A 23,927-nucleotide genomic window follows, 5' to 3' on the forward strand; every position below is an offset into this window, starting at 1 on the left:
TGTCGGGGAGGCGGGACTTAGGGGAGTTTTCCCTCGCGACGCCACCTACTCGGACGCTGTCTCTGTGGCCGACCTACCTCCCCGAGGCCATGGCGGTGTCTGCTCGGTCTGCGCGGTCCCCGCCCGACTCAGGTAGGGTCAGAGCCCCGCCTTGTGGCGGATAGAGAGGGGCGCGGGTTTCAGAGGGGTGGGGGCCGGAGGGCTTCCCTGTGGGACCTGGGGAAGGGAGCCTCCGATGGGAAGGAGCCGTAGAGAGAGATTGCAGTCTTCGGCTTCGGGGTAGTGATGACATTCAGGACGCTTTGCGGCTAGAGGGCTGCTGTCTGAGAAAGGTTCTGGGCCATTGGGGGATCCTGGAGGAGGGGCTGCACTGCAGGGATGTTTCGGGTAGTCAGAGATCAGTGGGAGAATCCAGGTAGGCAGAAGACCTGGGCCTGTGATTTCTGTGATTTGAGGAGGAGCCTCTTTTAAAGCATCTCCATTCCCATACGCGCACCCACAACTTTCTCCAATTATCGGTTGCAGATAAAGTACAGAAAGATAAGACTGGGCAGACCTCAGGGCGCCGTCAGGGCAGCCGAATGGGGAAGCTCTTGGGTTTTGAGTGGACAGATGTGTCCAGCTGGGGGAAGCTGGTGACCCTGCTGAATAGACCAACAGATCCTGCAAGCCTGGCAGTCTTCCGTTTTCTCTTTGGTAAGTCCAGTTTCTGGGAGGGGCCAGCGTGGTTGGGGGTGGGAAAATGACAATCGTCCCTTGTCCATTTCTTGGATACTTACTTGCTTAGTGGACTTACCTTCCTTTTCCTAAGAACTGAAGTTACTGATATCCTGGAAGAGGTCGTTGTGACCCAGTTTTGTCTCCGATTAGGGTTTGGAGACCAGAAATGCTTTGGTCTGAGGCTATAGGAAATATAGAGGTAGAGGAACAGGAACCCATTTTATTTGTGGCATGAAGTTGCCCAGTAAGTATGCTAAGGACTAGACTTTAGAGAAATGGCAGGGGTGACAGGGCAGACATTTAGGCTGTGACTCCCTAATCCAGATCTTTCTAACTCATAGGCCACAGTGTGTATGTTTGGAATGGGTTACAGATATGCTGAGATATTACTCCCTGTGCTTCTCAACGGGGAGTGAGTTTGCTCTCCAGGGGACATTTGGCAATGTCTGTAGACATTTGTATGTCACATCTTGGGGGTGGGAGGGAGGGGAATAGGTGGTTACTGGCATCTACACAGAAGCCAGGGATGCTGCTGCATGACCTATGAACCACACGGTAGCCCTCCCAGCAAATAATTAACCAGGCCAAACTGAATAGTCCTGGGGTTGAGAAATCTTGCCTTAACTGGAGATGCCTTCCTGGCCTGAGTACCCCTTCTCTTTGCCCCAGTGTGCTGGCCAGACACTGCTCTGCCAGGTGTGCCAGGAAGTAAAGGAGGTTGAGGAGCACCACCCCAGAGCACCTTTCTGTAGCCAGTAGGACAGACCTTTACAAATATTACTATCAAAACCTGAACAGCTTTGATCGCATTTTGTACACTTCTTTCATTTAATCTTCTCTGAAACCCTGCAAAATATTATGAGCCCCCTTTCACAAATGGGGAATTGGCTCGGTGAGGTGCGGTGGCTGTCTGAGATCACACAACTGGCATAATGCCTAGCACAGAGTAGGCGCTCTGTGATTATTGTTGAATGAATTCTTTCCGGGGTTTGGAAAGAAGTCTGATCCTGGAGCTGGGTGTGCTCGACTGTATTCCAGCGTGTTCCACGGCTCGCTTTGCTAAGGCCTAACGGCCCCCTCCCCCTCTGCCTTCTCAGGGCTGATGATGGTGCTGGACATTCCCCAGGAGCGGGGGCTCAGCTCCCTGGACCGAAGATACCTGGATGGGCTGGAGGTGTGCCGCTTCCCGTTGCTGGACGCCCTGCAGCCACTGCCACTTGACTGGATGTATCTGGTCTACACCATCATGTTTCTGGGTGAGGGAAACTGAGGAGAGATGGGAGTATTGACTGGTCTACCCAAAACCCAGAAATACAAAGCATGCTGGTGAATGACCAAGGTCTCGGGTTTCTTATTTCACTTCCTCTGTGACTTATAATTTCATCCTGCTGACCTGTGTGTCATCTGAGCTGTGACCCCGTAACTCTGTTTAAAATGTTGAAATAACATTTAATTGAAATTTATTTTCACCTGGTTATAAAATGTCTGATGACCTTTCCTAATCCTACCCACAGCCTGTCCCAGGGGAGCTGGGCCTGTAGTGCCCCTCTGACCTCTTAATCCTCTCCCCCACAAATCCCAGGGGCACTGGGCATGATGCTGGGCCTGCACTACCGGATAAGCTGTGTGTTATTCCTGCTGCCATACTGGTATGTGTTTCTTCTGGACAAGACATCGTGGAACAACCACTCCTATCTGTATGGTTTGTTGGCCTTTCAGCTGACGTTCATGGATGCAAACCGCTACTGGTATGAGTCTGGGGAAAAGAGGCAGGGGTTGGCTGCGTCAGGATGGTTACCAGAGATAGGGGCCCGGTGAGGTCCTAGAATTTGTCCCAGCAAACGTATTTTCAGCCATGCGTTGCAGAGTGTGGTTACAGGGTGACACTTTGATTTGGATGGCTTTGGGAGAGGGAAGGGTCCGTGAGGTTGGGGCTCTTGGGGTGACAAAAAAGCAAAATGGCTCCATTCCCACCCCTTCACTCTTTCCCTATCTCCCCAGGTGCCTTGATCTATCCACTTCCTGTAATCCTCTTAGAGAGAAGAAGAGAAGAGTAAAGCCAGACATAGCTGTTTTCAGATACTGCAAGTGTGGTCATGTGGAAGAGGGAGCAGACTTTCTCTGTGTGAGCGCAGAGGGGCAGAGTTAGAGCCAAGAGTAGAAGTTGCTGTGGGGCGGAGTCATGTCAGAAGGAGAGGGCCCACCAGGGCTGCTGGGCAGTGCTGTCCCGGGAGGAGGCGACCCTCCTCGACCTCTGGCTCAGGCGACCATCTCTCAGGGGAGATGGAGAAGGGATTTGGAGGCAGGGTGGCAGGGCAGATGACCTTTAAGGGGTCTCCCATTATTAAGTGAAAAGCGAGTATGAGCTGTCAGTAACATGAGTATGGGGGAAAAAAATCTCAAACATTGGATTTGTTGGTGATTTATCAGTCATTAATTAAACTTCTTTCATCAACACACACATGCAGATACTCCTTTTGTAAACCTTTACATTCATTCAGAGTGGCCAGCTGTCATCACAAAGAGGCACTTTTGACAGAATACTCCTGAAAAGTCTCATTTTTATGACTTTTACACAGTTTGAAAAAATATCCATCGCTTACTGAAGGCTTTCCACGTGCCAGGCGCTATGCTAAACACTTTTAATTTTTCCACATTATAACCCCATGAGGTCCATAGTGCTGTTCCCATTTTATAGATGAAGAAACTAAGGCTTAGAGAAGTAAAGGACTTGCCTAGGGTCACATAGCATGTAAGAGGCGTAAGTGAGACTCCAGGTCTCCTTAACTACAGGCTCGCATGCTCTTGACCACAAGTGTAAGCTGCCCCTTTCCTGGCTTCTCTGCTCATTTTGTGTCTCCTTGAAAACCTACTTTGCTTCTGCCTCCCCAGAATACATCTAATCTTAGTAGCCTGGTTTTATCAGTTCTTAGCCTAGGTAAGCTGTTAGCAGGTACCCTCTGGCACTAGATCCTAGCATCCATGTCTATGAAGTGTCAGTTTGTCTTGGAAATTGAAACTTGTTTTTAAATGCACTATATATATTTTCATACACCTTTAGCTTTTCAAACGTTGCCTCAGATTCGTTCTTTTTCATATTCAGCCATATTCTAGCATTTTAGTCTTGTTCCCAATCTATTTCTTTAGGAGAAACTAATTTGCTAACTAAACGAATGGTAAACACTGAACTTTCTGTTGTTATAACTCACTAGTAATATTTCTGTTGTGACTTAAAACAGTCGTTGTTGCAGTATGCTCATATAATTCTAAAGGACCTCAGAATAGCCCAGAGGACCAGAGAAGGTGTGGGAGACGTCCTGGGGTAGAGAGAGCATTACACTTCAAAAGCATTTCTACCGGTCCCAACGTAGAGATGGGACTGGGCTAAGAAGCTGTCCTCCATCCTTCTCCCCCTCGCTGCAGGTCTGTGGACGGCCTGCTGAGTGCCCGGAAGCGGAACGCCCACGTGCCCCTTTGGAACTATGCTGTGCTGCGTGGCCAGGTACAGGATTTCAGGAGAGAGGGACGTGTTCTCAACAGCCATTGTCAGCACGGCTGTCCCACTGCCAGACTACGCTCTGCTCTGCCTCCCTGGATCTTCTCTTTTCCCCCTCTTGCTGGAAAGCTGGGCTGGCTTTCCCATTCCCAACCCCCTAATCTCTGGGGTCTCTCACCTTGTCATAGAAAGAGTCGAGCTTTGTTCCCGCTGGATTAGAATCCGCATGAGGAAAGAGTAACATTATGACTTTCCTTGGTGCCTAGTACTGTGCCTGGCATCTGTAGGATGTCGGGTGAGTGAATATATGAGATGAGTGAATAGAAGAATGGATCTAGTCTCCCTTGGGCCCTGAACTGGCATCAGAACTGATTTGTGACTGTCTGTAGGGGACAGGGTTCTGACTTTGTTTGAACATTCGTTTTGTGTTTGCAGATCTTCATTGTGTACTTCATTGCGGGCGTGAAAAAGCTGGACGCAGACTGGGTGGAAGGCTACTCCATGGAATACCTGTCCCGGCACTGGCTCTTCAGTCCCTTCAAGTGAGCGGCAGGCCAAGAGGCCTCATGTGGCCCAGGTGCAGAGTGGGGGGCTTGACTCCCTCAGGTCTGCAGTCATGGCTGCTCTTCCCACTTTGCCTGAATTTGCACGTGTTTCCCTCTGTCCACTCATCTCCCTGTTCAGCGGAAGGCAGAGTTGATGGTAGCAAAAGATCTAGGCCTAGCTGCCCCTGGGAGACTTACAGTGTGGGCGGAAACAAAGGGAAAAGCAGTAAAGGAAAGGAAAGCGCCAGGGCTAGGTGGCTTGGTGAGTGAGGCAGTGGCCCCCAGCAGTTGCTGTGGTGGTGCCTCTGTCCTCGGGTGGCCACCCCAGCCTCTTGCCGGGACTCCTTGGCCGGCGTGCGGAGCAGATGGGCAGTCGGCGCCCCTTACCCCGACAATACCATTGTTGCCAACTCTTTCCAAAACAGAGCTGCTCCTCTCTGACATCACTCTTCCTCCCATTTCTTCTTTCTTCTTGTTTTACTTTGTTCTTTTCCCTCTTTCCTGTCATCTCCCAGTTCCTAAAGTTTGACACCATGATGATGTTAGCCAAGCGTTCCCCTATTACAGTTTCTTCTCATGTATAACCTCCACGACGAACCTGCCCGCCACAACACACACTGCTCCATCAAATTGTGCCCTCGGAGATGCACTCTCGCTTATTACACAGGGTATGTCGAAAAAAGATGGCCACCTAAAGTATGTGGAAATGAAGAGGGGTTGGAAAACCCTACCAGAGGATGTCTTTGTGCAGAGTTCTTCCACCCACCTGCTGGGGTGGATCCTGCAGCAAGGACAGGGTAGCACAGGTACATCTGCTGTGAGTGTGCCCTGAGTGCTGGCACCTGACCTTTGACCCTGGTGTCGGCAGATTTGTATTGTCTGAGGAGATGACTAGTCTGCTGGTGGTGCACTGGTGCGGACTGCTGCTCGACCTCTCTGCCGGTTTCCTGCTCTTCTTTGATGCCTCAAGATCAATTGGCCTCCTCTTCGTGTCCTACTTCCACTGCATGAATTCCCAGCTCTTCAGCATTGGTCAGTTCCTGTAGTCTGGTGGGAAATAGGAAACCACAGGTGTGAAGGGGAGGGACGAGCCAGCGGCACGTGTGGCAGTGGGAGGTGGTGACAGGGATGGGCGCCAGGCTGAGCTGGATACGGTCTCTGTGAGATGGAAACAAACAGGGAGGCGGCTGGCGGCTTCCGGGCTCAGCAAGTACGTTATGTAGTAAGTTTCTCCGGGGAGAAATAGACTGGAGTTGAGAACTTCTTTCATCATCAGTGGAGTACCTGGGAAAGGCTGCCTAGGGGAAGGGGGTTGAGGCGATTACCCACGTTTTCCTTCGGCCAAACTCCCGACGTGCTGGTTTTCTCCCTGCTTTTCTAGGTATGTTCCCCTACGTCATGCTGGCCAGCAGCCCTCTCTTCTGCTCTCCCGAGTGGCCTCGGAAGCTGGTGGCTCACTGCCCGAAAAGGCTGCAAGAACTGCTGCCCCTCAGGACTGCCCCCCAGCCCAGTGCTTCCTGCGTGTATAAGAGGAGCCGGGCCAAAGGTGGTCAGAAGCCAGGGCTGCGCCATCGGCTGGGCGCTGCCTTCACCCTGCTCTACCTCCTGGAGCAGCTCTTCCTGCCCTATTCCCATTTCCTCACCCAGGTACGTGTGGGCTGGGGGTTAACCTTGGATAGCGGTGGAGGTGACGGCAACCGGGAGAGAGCGGGGCTGGTCTTGCAGACCTCTCTTGGTGGAGGATGGTGTCAGCATGAGGACCATCGAGCTGATTGCCACTGCCCTGCCTCCTCAGGGCTATAACAACTGGACAAACGGGCTGTACGGCTATTCCTGGGACATGATGGTGCACTCCCGCTCCCACCAGCACGTGAAGATCACCTACCGTGATGGCCGCACCGGCGAGCTGGGCTACCTCAACCCTGGGGTGAGATGTCTGATGCTGACAATTTACTGGCCTTCAGAGGCCCCCTTGAGCTTTGGGATCTGGTTTGGTCATAAACACAATTATGAAATAAAACACATTTGGGCCCACTCTGCCCTTTCTCTGGAGCCCCGTGGAGCGCTTCTTTGGTGGGGGTTGAAATAGCGCGATGTCGTTCACTTCCCTGAACTGAGATGAGATTTAGGAAAGGTGAGTACCACTAGCCCAGCAGTGAGAAATTCTTTCAGCGAGTTTTGTGTAGTTTTGTTGTTGTTGCTGTTTCTCTGTCAGAACTGGCAGCAGGCAGGGGTCTCTCTGTGCCGTTGGCATTGCATGACCTATCCAGAGGCTCCATAACAATGAGGTGGGACTAACGTGGGGGTTTGGGGCAGGTATTCACACAGAGCCGGCGTTGGAAGGATCATGCGGACATGCTGAAGCAATATGCCACTTGCCTGAGCCGCCTGCTTCCCAAGTACAATGTCACTGAGCCCCAGATCTACTTTGATATTTGGGTCTCCATCAATGACCGCTTCCAGCAGAGGTGGGCAAGGGGAGCAGAGAAGGGGGAGAAATGAAGTCCAGCTCTTTCTGCCAAGATGAATAGCCCATGCTCCCCAGTGTTGTCTTGCTTGAAAGGCTGTCCTCGGGTGCATGTCCTTGTTGACCTGGTTGTGGGCATAGCTGATTGCTTCCAGCAGGGGGCACCATCATCCTGAAGAAAAGGTAATGTACTTATTCTTTTCGAAGCTGTTATCACAGCTCTTGTCAGGTGGCCACTAACTCCCCCTCTTCCCAGTGCTGCAGAATCTCTTTCCCCTCCTCTCTCTGTCCCAAACTGGCCATAACATGCTGACGTAGGCCATTTCTTCTTTCTGAAAAACTCTGTTTCCTCTATCTGGGAACAGTGATGAAAAGAACAGAACCGGAAATGCCAGTGCATAGGTGGCTGTGGCCTCCTTAGAACACGGTTTTCTTTCCTAAGGATTTTTGACCCTCGTGTGGACATCGTGCAGGCTACCTGGTCTCCCTTCCAGCGCACACCTTGGCTGCAGCCGCTACTGATGGACCTGTCTCCCTGGAGAACCAAACTACAGGAAATCAAGAGCAGCCTGGACAACCACACCGAGGTGGTCTTCATCGCAGATTTCCCTGGTACGGAGGAGAGCAAGGAGGCTTTGCTGTCTCCCTCTTGGCTTCGTTGGCCAGGGATATGGCGTGTGATGGAGTGGGGAGGGGCCTCTCCTGGTGGGAGGAAGGTTTCTGAAACCTGAGGTGGGGGGTGTTGGTGAAGGTGTGATTTCTCTGTTCCGGCTGGGGGTGAGTTCACTCCACCATGGGGTGGGTTGGGGAACTTTTGCCCGACAGGGCTGCACCTGGAGAACTTCGTGAGCGAAGACCTGGGCAACACTAGCATCCAGCTGCTGCAGGGAGAGGTAACTGTGGAGCTGGTGGCAGAACAGAAGAACCAGACTCTTCAGGAGGGAGAAAAAATGCAGGTATTTTGCTTGAATTAACAGTGGTAGAGGGACCACCACTTCCCTGGTGGTCCAGTGGTTAAGAACCCACCTTCCAATGCAGGGGACGTGGGTACGATCCCTGGTTGGGGAACTAAGATCCCACATGCTGTGGGGCAACTAAGCCCACCTGCGCCACAACTACTGAGCCCACGCCACAACTAGAGAGCCCGCGTGCCGCAACTACTGAGCCCATGCGCCCTGGAGCCCGTGCGCCACAACTAGAGAGAAGCCTGCGTGCCACAATAAAGGTCCCGCGTGCTGCAACTAAGACCCGATGCAGCCAAATAGATAAATAAATATTAGAAAAATAAAACAAAAACGACAGAAAAAAACAATGGTATAAAAGTTTAGACTAGTAGAGTTGATTTATTACAGACTCAAAATACTTTAACATAACAATAACGCAGTGGGAGCTCAAAAAGCAAGGGCCCCAGGGGGGCTGTGAATAGCCTCATTCAGGGTTCTAGAGGTCAGTTCCTTTGGACTCCAGCACACAAGAAAAAAGATGTCTGGGCCGGGGTACAGTGTAGGGAGGCCATAGGCTGGCTAGGGAAAGGCTAGAGGGTGAAAGAGATCTGTTTCTTCACTCTTTTCAGTTGCCTGCTGGTGAGTATCATAAGGTGTATACAATGTCGCCCAGTCCTTCCTGCTACATGTACATCTATGTCAACACTACAGAGCTTGCACTGGAGCAAGACCTGGCATACCTGCAAGAATTGAAGGAGAAGGTGGAGAATGGAAGTGGTGAGTATATGCAGATTTGGGCTGAGATAGCCCGCTTTACAAGAAGTCAGTGTTGTGAGTGAGGATCTAGCCGTTAAAGAATGAACTTGAAGCGTCTAGCTGGGGAAAGGGGAGTTCTAGGAGAGAGAATGCTCTCTCTCAGTGATTCCTCTTTTTGCCCTCTTTCGGGCAGAAACAGAGCCTCTGCCTCCAGAGCTGCAACCTCTGCTGGAAGGGGAAGTCAAAGGGGGCCCTGAGCCAACACCGCTGGTTCAGACCTTTCTTAGACGCCAGCAAAGGCTCCAGGAGATCGAACGCCGGCGAAATGCCCCTTTCCACGAGCGACTCCTCCGCTTCTTGCTGCGAAAGCTCTATGTCTTTCGCCGCAGGTAAGTTTTACCCTCTTTGCCATCAGACGTTTGCAGGCTGAGTAACTTTTCTCTGGTGAGGGTAACAGTAGGGACTGTTTCCCAGGAAAGGACAATCCAGTGCTAAATTCCTCCCTTTTGTCCTCTCCCTTCTCCTCTCCCTGATTGAATGGGAGAGTAGGTGGTGTCTGATGGCCGCCGTCTTGTTCTGCCTCAGGTTTTCTCCAGCCTCCCTGTGGGTTATTCCTACCCCACCCTGGAGTCCTCTACCAGACTGTATAAGGAGTGGGGTGCCTTTCCAACTGGGATGTTGGGGTGCTTGAGGGGAGAGTCTCATTTATGCCTGGGTGAGGGAGTAGGACCAGGTGTCCCCTAAGGGCTTTGGCCGGAATGCCTATGTTGAAACAGGAGTTTGGATTGCTGGCTTTTTCCCTCTTTTTCAGCTTTCTGATGACTTGTATCTCACTTCGAAATCTGGTATTAGGCCGCCCTTCCCTGGAGCAGCTGGCCCAAGAGGTGACTTATGCGAACTTGCGACCCTTTGAGCCAGTTGGGGAGCCAAGTCCTTCAAACACAGATTCTTCAAATCCTAATCCTTCTGAGCCAAATGCTGACGCTGTCCACTCAGAGTTCTGAGGGAGGCCAGATGTTGGGTACCGATATAGGAGCAGCCAGTTACAAGACCATTACCTATGCAGTGGACATCTGAAAAATTCAGATTTTTTTTACATTTTTCTTCCTTATCCATAGCTCTGATAAATTCAGAGATGATAGATTAGAGGAACCAAGGAAGTAAAGCAAGGATAAGATTTATCAATCCAAGGTTGAGGGGCCTGGGAAGTTAAAAAACAACGTGAAAATGTCTTTCTAGGATGAAAGGGTAAGGATCAGGTTTAAAGTGACTGGCTCCTTGGTGAAAGAGATTTAATGTTCCATGATGAAAATAATAGCTGGCTGTTCTCAAGTGCTTGCCATATGCTAGGCACTGTGTGAAGCACTGTTCCAGCATTATTACGTTTAGTCCTTAACGGCCATAAGCCCTATTTTATGGTTGGGGAAACTGAGGCTGAGAGGTAATATAATTTGCTCATAAGACATATACCTAATAAGGGATGGACTGATGGTTTGAACCTCAAGTCTGTTTGACTTAAAGGTCCTGCACCCTGCTGCTTGTAGTTTTCAGAATCCTTGACAATAATTCTGAAATAACGTAGCTTAAAACTTGTCCAATTATAAAGTATGATTAGGATGGTGATCAGGTTTTAAATGCACAGAGAATAATTTTCTCTTCACTGCAGTTTTGGTTCCTTCTTTGTTCCTATTATTTATACAGCCAGTTTTTCAGTAGCAGTCATGAGCATAGTTAGAATAGCAAAAGTTAAACAAATAACGAAATTTAGGTGATTAGTAGTGGTATTTATCTACAAATAAGCTTAGTATTTAGCATTATTCTAGCCTTTAATGAGCAGGAGGTGATGTAAAGTAAGATTTAACCAAACGTGGTGAGGGATTAGGGAATGTTGACGGTCACTTTGTAGACTTTGGATGTAGAAAGTTTGGATGTGATTTAGGAGGATCCTCAATTCTGTGAAAATTCAAAGGCCTGGCCCTGGGCTAGGAAGTTAGAATGCATAGAGTAATTGAAAAGAAAAAAACAAACAAACTAAAAAACAGGCCCTGCTTGGGAGCTCATGGTCTTCCGGGCAGAGACGTCAGTAGACGGGCAGTCCCAGTAACTTTGATAAAGGATCGCATCTGTTTTCAGGCTTCTCTTCGCATGCTCCGCTCCACCCAGTCTCAGGGTTCTTTCCTAGGCAGCTGCCTTTTCACTGGACGCACCTGGGGTGATTATGTCTACTCCGTGGTTTCCAGTGATGCTGCTGCTTAGGTTTCTTTCCTGTGCCCTAGACCTGTATATCTAGCCAGCTCCAGCTGGGTATCCTACAGAGCTTTCAAACTCTGTCATAAACAGAACTTGCATTCATCCCCAACTCAGACTTGCGTCTCGTTTATTAGTGAATGGCAACTGTTTTTTGTTTTAACCAAGCCATCTGTGAGTCATCAGCCTTGACTCCTCTTTTCCTCACATTTCTTAAGATTTCAAGTCCCATTTAATTCTGCCTCCTACTTCTTGGACCTATTGAATTCATCTCTACCACCTCTGTTCTTTCAGCCTTTATACTGGAATCCAGTTAGGGATAGACCAGAGCAGGGCTGCCATGTAGTTGTGCAGGTTGGGCCTGAATAAGGGCACCCAGCTGAGGCCAAGTGGGGCCTGGCAGGAAGTCCCTCTGATTCATACAAGGCATTTTGTGGGTCAGTGATGGCTGTGCCACAGGGCATCTTGCACCGATGTGGGGGAAACACTGGTTTTCAGTCCTTTTGCAGATCTCAGCGACACGATACACCTTGGCACCATGTCCTTTCCCGCAACTGCTGCCCACACCCTACTTTTTACTTGGTTAAAAAAAAAACTCTTCTTCACTTCAGGAAACTCCTGCAAAATGTATCTTTCTTAATACAGGCAAGGATGCTGCTTTCCTCCAGCCTGTCTCATTTTCCAAATGAAAATGTTGGGGTGGGATGAAGAAAGGTGCTAGTCTAATACTGGTTAAGAAAAGCTGTTCACTGGTGAAAATCTGGGTCATTCAGATTTCAGTTTTCAGGCCCTGGTAATTAATGTCCTTTTCGCCAGAAGGCTTTGCATCCTACCCTGAGCATTTAGATCTTCTGTCCCTGACCAGTGTCATCCCCCTTGAAACTCTGTAGAAAAGTATGATTTTCAACTTAAACATGAAATAGGACATTTCCTTCTATTAACACTTTATGCTTTTGATTCTCAGCTGTAATCACTTCACCCCTTGCTGTTTCATGCCTTTGCTTCTACTCTCCTCCCTCGGCTGGTTAATCCCCACCTCCACCCCGCAGCTAGGTAGAGGACAAGCCACCTTGAAGGTCACTCTCTTTAGTCTGCAAACTCCTTGAAAGCAGGGGTCATCCTAGTAAATAAATACTGAACCGAACCGCAAAGCAGTTCTCTCTGGTATCACTTCACCAGCCTACAGGCATGTACTCATCCTCACCCCACTTGGTCAAGACGGTTAACTTATTTGCAGATAGCAGTGCAGTGACCTAAAGGCTTCTTGAAACTTTTTCTGGAGTTTTTCAATGTCATGCAAAGTTGAACTTCTCAAGTTTCAGAGCAGGTCAGAAGATTTAACCTTGCCTTCCCTCCCAAATGTTTCTAAACTTCTAAGCCTCCAGGCAACCAGGTATAAGCATTCCTTGGGCCTCACGTCTGCAACAGCAGAGCACAGCGAAGTGTTTGAACCACTTGATCTCATACCTGCTGGTATGAACATGTGCCAGGTGGCTGCTAGGCTCAAGGAAGGATGGTCCAAGCTCTGGCTGATGAACCTTCTACAATTTTAGAATAAGCTTTTCTCTCACCACTGTTTAAAAACCCTTTTCAAACTGTAGTATGTACTGAACATGTAACTTGCAGCCTTTAACACCTGTTTATATAAACGGGAAACTTAAGGCATCAAATAAACTTTCTACATTTTCAAAAAGATGAAAATTGGTTTAAATTTTCTAGAGTGAACATTATCACTCCTTCCACATTACACTCACGATAATGGTTTTTATGCCCTTAACCTTAGATAATTTAAAACACTGCTGATGGTGTAGAACTGGCTGCTGTAATAAGGAGCTGTGAATTTTGCCCAGTGTATTGGCCAAAAAAGGCAGTGCTAGACAAACTGAGATCAAACCTTGAACTTCCTTAGTGCAAGGGGTATGATTTACAAACTGCCTGCAGTCAGTATTGAAGTGATTTCCCTAAACCATGGGTGGGATTACGATTACTCAGGGTTAAAAAGTATGTTCAATTCATATTCATACCAAAACACTTTAAAAGAATAATGGACGCAGGTTAAGGTAGAACCTAGCATTTTATTTAGATCTTCATTAAACTGTTGGAATTGAGAACCAGACATACGTAATAAACCTCCAAAAATAGATGCTGAAAGGCACTTTCTGCTTAGGGCAAGCAGTCATGGAATAAGCATGTAAACAAGCTGGCTTCTCTGTACCACACCAGCCAAGTCAGCTTTCTCCATGGCCAGCTGCACCAGCTCTGCCCTCCCTTCTGTTAACACCAGCCAGAACCCCTGTAGGTCTAACCCAAGGTTTTTCTGTAGGACACCTTGGCCTACCTGGGAATGCTGGAAACATGTTAAAGGAATCATGGTGTTGAGGAAAAAAAAAAAAAAAAAAAAAAAAAAAAAAAAAAACTTTTAAAAGCTGCCATCTGAGGTGATGGCTTCTCTGTACTTACGCCATACCCCAGAATACAATAAATAAGCAATTAGAAAATGTTCAAGTATGAAGGGATTTCCTCCTCCCCGCCAAAAGCACTGCTCTCTGAAGGAAGCTGGTTTCTCTGTAGCTACACCAGCTGTTCAGAAAGCTCATTGGACCTGGTTTTGAAAACAAAACAAAGTTAAAACCCTGGGAGGACTTATTGTGCAGTGTGGAGTGCTCAGTCTTTCTTATAAAGAAAAAAAAAGTTATCTGGTACCAAAGTGTGCAACCTACAGACCCTCAGGTACAGCCCTGTGACTTCTTTGTATGACATCACAAGGGTGCCAAGTGCCTGTTTTTCTAGAGCTAGGAGTTGGTGGTTTGGCTAGTGCTGAAACCATGCATAGGATTGATTTACTAAATAAAAACCTTATTACGTACGTCCTCCAAAAGACAGCTGAAAAGTGGAGAGATTTTGATTTGGTGCTGTTTAAGAGATGGCAATTAAGAGCATAAGCACCAGGGAGATGGTTTAATGGTAACTGCCTTTTTTTTTTTTTCCTTTCTCATGTCAGGCTAGAGCTCCAACTGGAACTTGCGTTACATGCAAGAATGATTGGATAGAGAACACTCCCTGACAAAGAGCTACATAATTAGAAATGGATCAAGTTAAAGGGAGGATAAGGGAAGGCTTCACATTCATAATAGAGCTCAAGACATTACAAATTCATGCTGACAGGGCTGTGGCATTGCCAGACAGAGGCTATAATGGAACTACAAGTACTTTACGTGCACGTTACAAGGACATTTTCAGCATTTGGTGGGAAAGTCAATGCAATTAGGATTTTAGAAGGTTGGGTGATAGGGCACAAAGGTTCAATTTCAAAGCATTGTTTACTACAGTGCTGTTGGTTTGTTTCTAGGCAGTTACATGGATCACCTATGCTCACTAAATTCATTATAATGGTGAACAAAACACCTAGGGACAGAATAGCAAGCCCAACTTACAGTCCCCCACACAAGCTAAAATTCATGTCATTGACTAGAGTGACTGCAACTGATCAGGAGCTGAAAGAGGACAGGAAAATTTAGGAAGAAGGGCCCTTTCCCTCAGAGCTTGAAGGCTTCTCTGTAGCCTACGCCAACAAGTCTGGGGAAAAAAGGCTAACACTTTCAATATTTAAGCTTTTTGGGCACTTCCCATGGGAAGCTGTCCCTACCAAAGTGGCCATAGGCTGCAGTCCTCTGATAAATTGGCTTCTTCAGATCCAGATCCCTGGAATATACAAGTCCGTAACTTAATATGTAGCATTCAATTAAATTAAAGCAAAACAATCAGCAAGACTCATTTTCAAGACTTCTGGCAAATGAGTTCAGTTCTCTGGGGTATGCTAGGAAAGAAGTTTGTGGCAAAAGTGTTTGTTACTTCCCTGGTGTCCAAACTCCTTGCACAGTCCTTATTAGTAACTATAGTTCTTGTTTTTCCGTCCCTGGCTCAACAAATATGAAAACTTGTCATTATTCTGAGACATTTCAAGTGTCAAAAGCTCTTCTAAAATCATGGAATACTTACCGAGGTCCCATGCCCACACCCTACCATGGTTATTTTCTTTGTAACAGCCATGCCCATTCATCTGTACTAAAATTTCTTTTAAGTAAACATCCCTTAGGTAACAGGAGCACAAAGCCTATATCAAATGTGGAGGACTTTCTAGGGTGGTTAGTCTAAGCCATGCAGCACTGTAATTTTAGAGTTTCCTAATAATTTAAGCCTTTACTGACGGCAGTTTAAAAATGACATCAACACATTCTAGGAATTACCATGTTTCCCCACTCCAGTCTTCCTTCACACCTTCACTTTCTCAGATTTGAATATATCAAGTATATATACATACACACCCACACCCTCAATGTTTTTCACTAGCAATAGTCTTTACCATCTTTACCTGACAATGACCCCAGGGCGGAGGTCAAAATTCTTCTTCACAATCTCTAATAGCTCTCTCTCACTCTTCTGAGAGGTGCCATAATGGAAAATGGAGATAGACAATGGATGAGATACTCCAATAGCATAAGAGACCTAAAAGAATTTAAATGTCGTAAGAGTCAGTGATCAGAAGACCCACATACTTGTGTAATACACTGGTATCAAAAAAAGACAAGTAGATAACTGCTAAATGCCCTCCCGCTTACATGCCTTTTAGTCAACCCAGTTATATAGAAGTATATACCTGAACAAGAACCCTTCTGCACAGACCTCCTTTAACAAGGGATTTTGCCACCCAACGAGCAGCATAAGCAGCTGAACGGTCCACCTTGGTATAATCCTTTCCTGAAAAGGCACCTCCTCCATGAGCTCCCCAACCACCGTAAGTGTCCACAATGATTTTCCGGCCAGTCAAACCAGCATCACCCTGAAATTATAGGATTTAAGTTACTTTATGCCTAATCCTTTCCAGTGGTTCTAGATCAGGCTTGTTAAATGGTTATTCAATATCACTTGGCAAATATCCTCAGAAGAGGCACAGGCAGGCTTCAAAAACCCTAGGAAAAAGGTGGAAGTAGCCGAATTTTAGCAAGTAACAGAAGACCCAAAAAAGCAACTGAATTGACATTGTAAGACCTTACCTGAGGCCCACCAATAACAAATCTGCCACTTGGCTGTAGATGATAGATTGTATCCTCATCAAGATACTTTGCAGGTACAACGGCTTTGATGACTTTCTCCTTTAGGGCATCCCTCATCTCATCTAGACAAACTTCTTCATCATGCTGAACAGATATAACAATTGTGTGGACTCTGATGGGAAGCACAGCACCTCGGTCCTGCATATACTGCACAGTCACCTTGAAAGCGAAACAGATCATCAGAACATCAATCTATTAAACAATAGCTTTGTTCCCGATTCTCTACCCTACATTACAATACAGAGAACAAACCACATTCTTCTCTTAGCTTTAATCAAAACACCTTACTGAAGTCCTGTGCCAATGTCATGTGTGTAGTTTTGACACTCGTCACTTACTTGAGTTTTAGAATCTGGGCGTAACCAAGGCAAAGTGCCATTCCGGCGTAGTTCAGCCAGTTTGGCATTGAGCTTGTGTGCTAAGACAATGGTTAATGGCATACATTCCTCTGTTTCATCAGTGGCATAACCAAACATCAAACCCTAAAAAAGGAAAAGTTACCAATGCAATCAATCCAAGCTTTAGAATTTAATGTTAGAAGAGATGCAAACAGATGTCTACCAAGATACCTGGTCTCCTGCACCAATGTCTTCCTCATTCCGATCAAGATGAACACCTTGAGCAATATCTGGTGACTGTTGCTCCAAGGCCACTAGCACGTTACAAGTCTTGTAGTCAAACCCTATAAACAAAACGATTTTTTTTGGTTTGTTTTTAAAGGGCCATAGCAATACTTTGTATTTACGTCAAAGTAAATCTGTCATTTTAAAATTATCTGGAATTCTAAATGCTGCTAGAGAAATCAAATATACCTAAAACTTAGTACTTTTAAAGAATAGGGCTGGAACAAAAACACTAAAAATATACAAGTAGAATTAAATATTCCCAGGAACACTCTAGAAGATATAGCTAGAGAGGACTGAAAAAAAAATACCTGGAAAAATGAGGTTAGAAAGCCCACTCATTAAAACACACCTTTGGAAGAATCATCATATCCAATGTGTTTAATGGTTTCACGAACCACTTTCTGGTAGTCAACAGCAGCTCTGGACGTAATTTCCCCAGCAAGAAGGATCATTCCAGTTTTAGCAACAGTTTCTAGTAAAAGAGAGGTTCACAGTCAAACATCACTTTTATGAAGTAATTTTCATGCTACCTTTTCATCAGGTGATAAAGCAGTGTTCTGAACCTACCACAAGCCACTTTGGCATCAGGGTCCTGCTGAAGGTGGGCATCAAGAACAGCATCACTAATCTGGTCACAAATTTTATCTGGGGAAGAAAAAAATTCCTGGCTTAATTTCTTTAATTCACTGATAATGTCATGTATGTCATGCCCCCTTCCCCTATAACTACAGCTGGGAAGATCTCTGTGTTTTCTTTTTAAAAAACTGTGGCAGGAATTCCCTGGCAGTCCAGTGGTTAGGACTTCGTGCTTCCACTGCAGGGGGCATGGGTTCAATCCTTGGTCAGGGAACTAAGATCCTGAAGGCCGCTTGGCAGGGCACCCTCCCCCCATCAAAATTGTGGCAAAACCTATATAGCATAAAATTTACCAATTTAACCATTTTCAAGTGTACATTTTCAGCGACATTCCAAGTATGGAGATCTTAACTGCTATACTGCTTTCGCAGAAACCATTTCCCTGAAGAATAAATGCTGGATATAGTGCTACATGTTTCCTAACTTGACACCTTGTTCTTCATATAGCTGTACCACAGATCACCAATACAGATAAGCCAGCAGAACACCCAGCATGTTTAATACATTTAAGCTCATTGCAGTATATGCACTTTACACCTTTACAAGGACTTCAGTCCCATCTTTAAAGTATATCAGACATTTTGAAAAATTAAGTTCCTAGGCAAAAACAATTTCTATTGTTAAACAGGATAGCCACATAATGGAGATTGATTAAATGGAAGTATGTAGAAAGTGTTTTATCTTCCATTCAAAAGCAAAACAAGGAACATTTACCTTCACAGCATTAATTTTCAAAGGCAATGGTACTTACATTTTATCCCCCGAATTTAAATTTTTCATTATAAATCTAACCAACCAGAAAGGTGAACCGTTTATCAATCTCTCCCTGATTCTAAGGAACGCCAATTAGGGCAGTGAGAAATAAAGTCAGAGTTAAATGATGAAAGCAACGACACTTCACGAACAAAGGGAATAAAACGGCAACCATTTGATTGTGTTAAGAGTAATCCAGGAACAAGAGCCGAATAGACTGGAAAATCCCCAAATGTATTCTGAATCCTTGCTGATCTTCCCCTCACTGTACTGCCCTCTATTAAAAATCAGGAGAACAGAAAAAAACCCCGAATATCACTTTCCCAAATTTTCTATAACCATCCAAAAAACACTGAAGCAAAATGTGTACCGCAGTCCAGTCAGAGGCCCAGGACAATCTAAACATTTACAAATGCCTGCAGCTTTAAGTTAATAAAAGGCGGTTCAAATACACAGTGCAGTTCTCAGCGATGGGGGAAAACAAACAAAACCACCCACACCACACCTGACCTTCACTCATCAGGATCTCGGGGTTTGTCCTCTCCTCTACCACTAGGTTGCTCGTGGGATTTCATCATAGGCACAGTAAGCTTGCTAGAGGGAAATGGATCCTTAAACCAACAGACGAGGCATCTGTCATTGTGGTCATCCCAAGAAAGGGCTGGACCCGTCTAGTAGAATAACGATCTTCACTAGGTGAGGTTTTCAGGCTGGGTTCGAAAGTTCCTTGAAATAGCTTCATTCGTTCACGTGTAAATTGATCGCCATAATGGCGGACCGGTGGACAAAGCCCGGAGGATGACATATGGAGTAAAAACCTTGCCTAACAGTCAGCCCCAACGCAATGGCGCCATACACTTAATTCATGCTTCCTATCCTCTTCACGCACGATCCAAATAAGGAATGCCTCCTCCGACAAGCACTATATTTAGTTGGAGGCTGTCACCTTGACGCGAGGCCATATACCGGCTAAGGGCATGTCGTATTCTTCAGTGTAGCCAAAGAATTAACGGGAAGAGCGGAGGCCCGGTGGCCCGGGCCACGCTCTGCAAACCAGCCGGCTCCCTCGCCCAGAAGCCACATGCGGCAAACACGTGGTTGAGGCTGCAATGCGGGGCGCGCGCTCTCGCGGGCCGGACGCGAGCACGCGAGGTGGGCCGCCCACTCGAGGTGGCTCGGACCGCAGGGCGGGGAGAAGGAAATAGTGCCCTCCCCGGCTAGAACACGAGCGGCCACGGCCCCCGCCCTTCTCATTTTCTGGAATCTTCCGCATGCCGGGGCGCGCGGCCGGATGGGAGGGGAGGAGAGAAGAAGGGGGGGCGGCGGCCACGCGCTCGGCAGCGGCGGCGCCACGAGGAAGGCGCGCGGCCGCCGCTCTTTCCACCAGCAGCCGGGAGAGGGCCACCGGCTTGGGCACCGCTGCCGGCGGATTCTGCCGGCCAGTCCCGACCCCGCGCCCCGCCCCTCGCTTCGCTCCAGGCCCCGTCACCTCACCTGGGTGGCCTTCCCCCACAGACTCGGAGGTGAAGAGGAACGTGCCCTCCTCGATGAACGCGTCGTGGAAGCCGTTGAGCTGCCCGTTCATGGTGGTGGCGGTGAGTGAAAGTGGCGTTGAGGAGAAAAAGCGGCGAGCCGACAAGTGCGAAACGCGCTAGCAAAAGACCGCGTTCTTGTCAGCTCGAGCGGGCGGCGCGGAGCAAACGAGGCGGCGGGCAGCGCGGCCTACTATTTATACACGGCGCCCGCGCGCGCCCGGCTCGGGCCCCGCCCCTCGGCGCCGCGCGCCAATGCGCCACTCGCGCGGGGACGGGGGAGGGGAAGGGGCGGTGCACCGAGGGGAGCTCGACCGAACCATTCTGCCAGGCAGGGGGAAGGGAGCGGAGGTAACGCGCCCCTCTCGCGAATATTCGCCATCTTAAGCACTAATAAGGGGTGAGGGGAAAGGCAATATACTGGGTCGTTGTATGCTTCCGTGTTCGACGTGGAAGGAAGAGAGACAAGGGCTTTATGGGCCTGCTCCCCTGTGCTGTGACAATGGCACCTCCCTTCCGACCGTTGGCCGGGCTACCTGGCCGCTAGGTCGCGTCCCCCAGCGGGGGCAGCGGGAATCGTCGGGGGTTTTGTCCTCTGGGTCTCCCCGAGGGTCTTTCCGGCTGCCCTGCCTGGAGGTGCCCGGGTGACAGGGAGCCAGTGGCCCACAGCCACGTGAAAGTGGCCATCTTGGCTGGTCAGCGTACCATCCTTCGCACGGCCTTGTGCATCCTCGCCCTGAGCGCAGCCGGCGGCTGGCAGCCCTGCGGGGGGCCGTCTAGTTGCTGGCAATTTCTTGGTTAATGGTTCTGTGGTGAAAATGGTCGAAAAGCGGAATAAAGAGAGTTCTGTCATCGATTTCAACGATTGCCGTCCCCCTTCCGCCCCCAGCGCTACAGTTTCTGAGAGAGGCCCTCACTCTTTGTGGACCCTACGGTGGAGGCCGCGCTCGGCCCCTTGGCTCCAGCCTTTTCTCCAAGAAAGGAGGCTGCTCACAAGGCTCACCTTGCATTTGCTGACTTTACTGTCTTGGAGGAGGAAAAAAGTCGATGTTTAGAGTATGATTTCAGTCTTCTGTTCAAGAGACTGTTGAATATTGGGGTGGGGGGAGCCCCGTTTACGCCCTTGTATGTGATTCAGCAGATCTCTTGACAAGGTGATGGTCTGTTTCCTGAAGCTTTCACTTTAAAATGTCCACCTGCGTTTGTGCCAGGTTTGCCCATTTAAAGGAATTATAGGGAGAGAAGGGAAAAGAACAAAACCAAACTTGAGCCAACGAGGAGCCGGGAGTCGGGGACCGATTTCATGGCTCTCCGTTTGGAAGGAGCCCACAAGTGGCGGGTGGGCCGGTGTCACTTCCGTCCCGCACAGGGGCTTCGGACTTGGTGCAGGGCCGGGGCCGGGGGGCTGCTGCTGTCGCGGTGGCCCCGAGCGCATGAACTTCGGGTTTAATGATGTTATTAGAAGACCGCCTGCTCCTAGGATAGGATGCAAGTTACCCTGGGGAGATGAATAAGACCCCTCGCAGCAGCCTCCAGCTGCTTACCGCTCAGAGAATTAGGTGAATTCGGAAGAACAGTCCTCTCCGCGGCTTGCGGGAGGAAAGGTGGGTTTACTGATTGGGAAACAATGGAAGCACTTGGGCTGTGCTTGGGGCTTTCACAAAGAACGTTAAAAAAGGGCCCATCTCTAGACTTTATGACCACATCCATGGTCCTTCAAAGCAGGGAACAAGAAAAGGCTAAATCACAAAAGAGACAATATAGATGTTTATATTTGTTTCTGTTTTTCAAACTAACTTATGGAAAAATAACTGTGTAAGACGTTAATCATTTCTTGTTTGTTTTAGAGTAGTTCACTTTTTTTTTTTTAAGCAGAATGCCAGTTTGTTAACTTACAATGTGGAATAAAATTCCCAACTGAAACAAATTGCATGTGTAGGCTGCTCAGTGCATTATCTTCCAGCAGAAAAATCTATAGGGGAAGCTAGAATGTAAAGTTATTTGATTAATATGGAGTCAGAGCAAGGAGATTAAATTCAATGATTAGGTCATTAAACCCTGATACCCCTATGCTAACAACTCCACATGGGGTTGTTCCTGCCAAGGAGATTAGAATCAGCTGTTCATACTTGCTTACCTACTCATTCTTGTTCTTAGCATATGTAATTTAATGGTTAAGGGTAGGGGTTTTGGAGTCAAGCCTCTGCCACTTATTAACAGTGTTGAGCAAACAACTAACCCTCTCTACTCCTCAGGGTCCTCAGTCTGTAAAATGGGGGTAATAATCATAATCTCATAGGATTGCATCAAGAATTAAACAAAATCATGCAAGCAAAGTCTTTAGCACAGTATCTAGCACATAATAGTTAGCTGTAAAAAATACCCCTTCGGTGGCTTCCAATTGCTGTTAGAATAAAGACCAAAATCCCTACATACCCTTAAAGGCCTCAGTGTGATTTGGCTGCTACTTCTTTAACTTCTTCTTGTGCCACTCTCTCCTTTTTGTCTTCTACTTTGCATTCTTTTGACTATTAACAGTTAAATTTCTTAATTGATTATGCTCAAAACAAAGCACATTTTCATTGATTTATATGTTTCACATTGTCCCTTCCTCCCACAAATATTTACAAGCGTTTCTGTCAAGCAGACCCAGTATTGGTGCCATGACAGTCTTGGTCTCTGCCCACCCATAGCTCTAAATGAGGGAAGATGCCTGGCTAATTCCTCCCCATCCTTCCCACCCAGCTCAGCTGCCACTTCCTGGATGTAGCCTTCAGCTGCCTCTTTCTGGATGAAATCTTCACCTACACAGATTTCTCACAGGGTCCTGTGTTTTCCTACATGGCACTCAGTGCTCTTTGAAATACAGATTTGGTGACTATTTGATGAATGTCTCAACTCCCAATTAGATTTGTAAGCTCCATGACAATAAGAAGGTGGTCCGTTTTGCTCAGGCTTTGTTGCTGAGAGCCTGACACACAGAAGGTGCTTAAGAATGTTTGTTGGAGGAGAAGAAGAGAGAAGAGAGGGAGAAAGGGAAAGAGACACAAGGAAAGGATGAGTAAATATAAGGGATGGCACAAAGAAGCGGAGAAATGAGAAACCCTGGGGATCATGTAAAATCAATGAAAAGAGCTACCGCGTTGTTTTAGTCACCAGCGTTATAATTTATAACCCTGAGAGCTCTTTACTAACAGGGAAGCTCATCGTCATCCTGTTCTGAGAGGAATGAGGTATCTGATTCCATACATTAGTGCCCTAAGGCTGAAATAAACTAGGAGGAGTTATTGGTTTATTTCATATTTAACATGAATGAGATTTGTTGAATGTGAAATGTTGCAAAACACATAGAAAAAATCGAATCGCCTAAAGCCTCGGGATCTCAAACCAAAGAATGTTAATGTGGCAGTAGTTCCATGAAAGAGGCAAGGTTGGTATTGGATAAACTGGTGTGTGGGACTCAGCAAATATGATGACTGCAGGTCTTATCCATCTGCCAGTTAAGGAGAGAGTACCAGTAAGTAAGAGAAAGCATGTGCAGTGCAAGAAGCTGTTGATTTGACAGGAAAACAGAGGGAGATGACACTAGGTATATCAGAAAGCAATAGTAAAGTGTGGAGATGTTGAGAAGAGAGCTCCTAAGCTTTCCAGACTACCTTCTATGTGATGACAGGACAAGAGGAAAGAAATCTAGGCCAGACGTCTCCAAAATTGTGCCAGTTCTTTAGGGCCAAAGCTCAGACATGGCCTCAGAAGCAAACTAGCTCTAGTGGGTTCTGAAACAAGTACTATGTGAATCCCCTCAGTGTTAGGCTTCTTGTAATCTGTTTTTGTTTCTCTGTTTTTCTCTCCTGATAATCAGATCTTTTAACAATCCCAGTAGGTAGAGAGGGATGGAAGAATGCATAGGGTACAGTGAAGAAGACACTGAAGGAGACAATAATATAATGATGACGACATCTATAATTTATTGTGACAGGCACTTTTCTAATATCTGTTCCTCACAACAATTCCAGTGAGGCATATATTATTTCTCTTCCTATTTTATACATGAAGGAACTAACATGTAATTCTCCCAGGTCACACACCAA

The 23,927-nt window shown here is 47.3% G+C and overlaps 2 protein-coding genes across 3 annotated transcripts; one reads left to right on the forward strand and one right to left on the reverse strand.

The window, feature by feature from the left end:
• Positions 1-9: 9 nt before the first annotated feature.
• Positions 10-12,870, forward strand: GGCX (gamma-glutamyl carboxylase). 2 transcript variants are annotated; one of them, XM_029231800.1, is made up of 15 exons: positions 10-132; positions 526-696; positions 1,818-1,976; positions 2,303-2,468; positions 4,144-4,222; positions 4,652-4,758; positions 5,630-5,793; positions 6,143-6,408; positions 6,557-6,688; positions 7,078-7,229; positions 7,671-7,840; positions 8,054-8,184; positions 8,802-8,949; positions 9,122-9,317; positions 9,740-12,870. In XM_029231800.1, the coding sequence occupies exons 1-15, from the start codon at positions 90-92 to the stop codon at positions 9,930-9,932; spliced, it is 2,277 nt and encodes a 758-aa protein (XP_029087633.1). In that variant the 5' UTR covers positions 10-89; the 3' UTR covers positions 9,933-12,870. The 2 variants fall into 2 exon arrangements, 1 of the variants encoding a protein (XP_029087633.1); XR_003794880.1 differs by lacking the exons at positions 6,557-6,688; positions 7,078-7,229; positions 7,671-7,840; ... (2 more) ...; positions 9,122-9,317; positions 9,740-12,870 and adding an exon at positions 2,722-2,845 and having other exon boundaries at positions 6,143-6,384.
• A 360-nt stretch (positions 12,871-13,230) lies between these two features.
• Positions 13,231-20,009, reverse strand: MAT2A (methionine adenosyltransferase 2A). The gene is made up of 9 exons (XM_029231801.1): positions 19,799-20,009; positions 17,483-17,560; positions 17,265-17,387; positions 16,859-16,971; positions 16,628-16,771; positions 16,230-16,448; positions 15,833-16,015; positions 15,548-15,681; positions 13,231-14,877 (listed from the first exon to the last, which is right to left on the reverse strand). The coding sequence occupies exons 1-9, from the start codon at positions 19,887-19,889 to the stop codon at positions 14,775-14,777; spliced, it is 1,188 nt and encodes a 395-aa protein (XP_029087634.1). The 5' UTR covers positions 19,890-20,009; the 3' UTR covers positions 13,231-14,774.
• Positions 20,010-23,927: the final 3,918 nt, after the last annotated feature.

The sequence above is a fragment of the Monodon monoceros genome, unplaced genomic scaffold (genome assembly GCF_005190385.1).
Source record: "Monodon monoceros isolate NGI ecotype Baffin Bay Population unplaced genomic scaffold, NGI_Narwhal_1 Super_Scaffold_19, whole genome shotgun sequence".
NCBI classification, from domain to species: domain Eukaryota; kingdom Metazoa; phylum Chordata; class Mammalia; order Artiodactyla; family Monodontidae; genus Monodon; species Monodon monoceros.

What these genes read in the sequence shown, in the direction of transcription:
- GGCX (XM_029231800.1), top strand. Translation starts at nt 90, where the DNA reads ATGGCGGTGTCTGCTCGGTCTGCGCGGTCCCCGCCCGACTCAG. An exon ending in ATGCTGTGCTGCGTGGCCAG is followed by an intron (nt 4,223 to 4,651) that starts GTACAGGATTTC and finishes TTGTGTTTGCAG; the next exon opens with ATCTTCATTGTGTACTTCAT. An exon ending in ATTCCCATTTCCTCACCCAG is followed by an intron (nt 6,409 to 6,556) that starts GTACGTGTGGGC and finishes CTGCCTCCTCAG; the next exon opens with GGCTATAACAACTGGACAAA.
- MAT2A (XM_029231801.1), bottom strand. Translation starts at nt 19,889, where the DNA reads ATGAACGGGCAGCTCAACGGCTTCCACGACGCGTTCATCGAGGAGGGC. An exon ending in TTGTTATTGGTGGGCCTCAG is followed by an intron (nt 16,016 to 16,229) that starts GTAAGGTCTTAC and finishes CTATAATTTCAG; the next exon opens with GGTGATGCTGGTTTGACTGG. An exon ending in CGCCCTGGGGTCATTGTCAG is followed by an intron (nt 14,878 to 15,547) that starts GTAAAGATGGTA and finishes TGTATATTCCAG; the next exon opens with GGATCTGGATCTGAAGAAGC.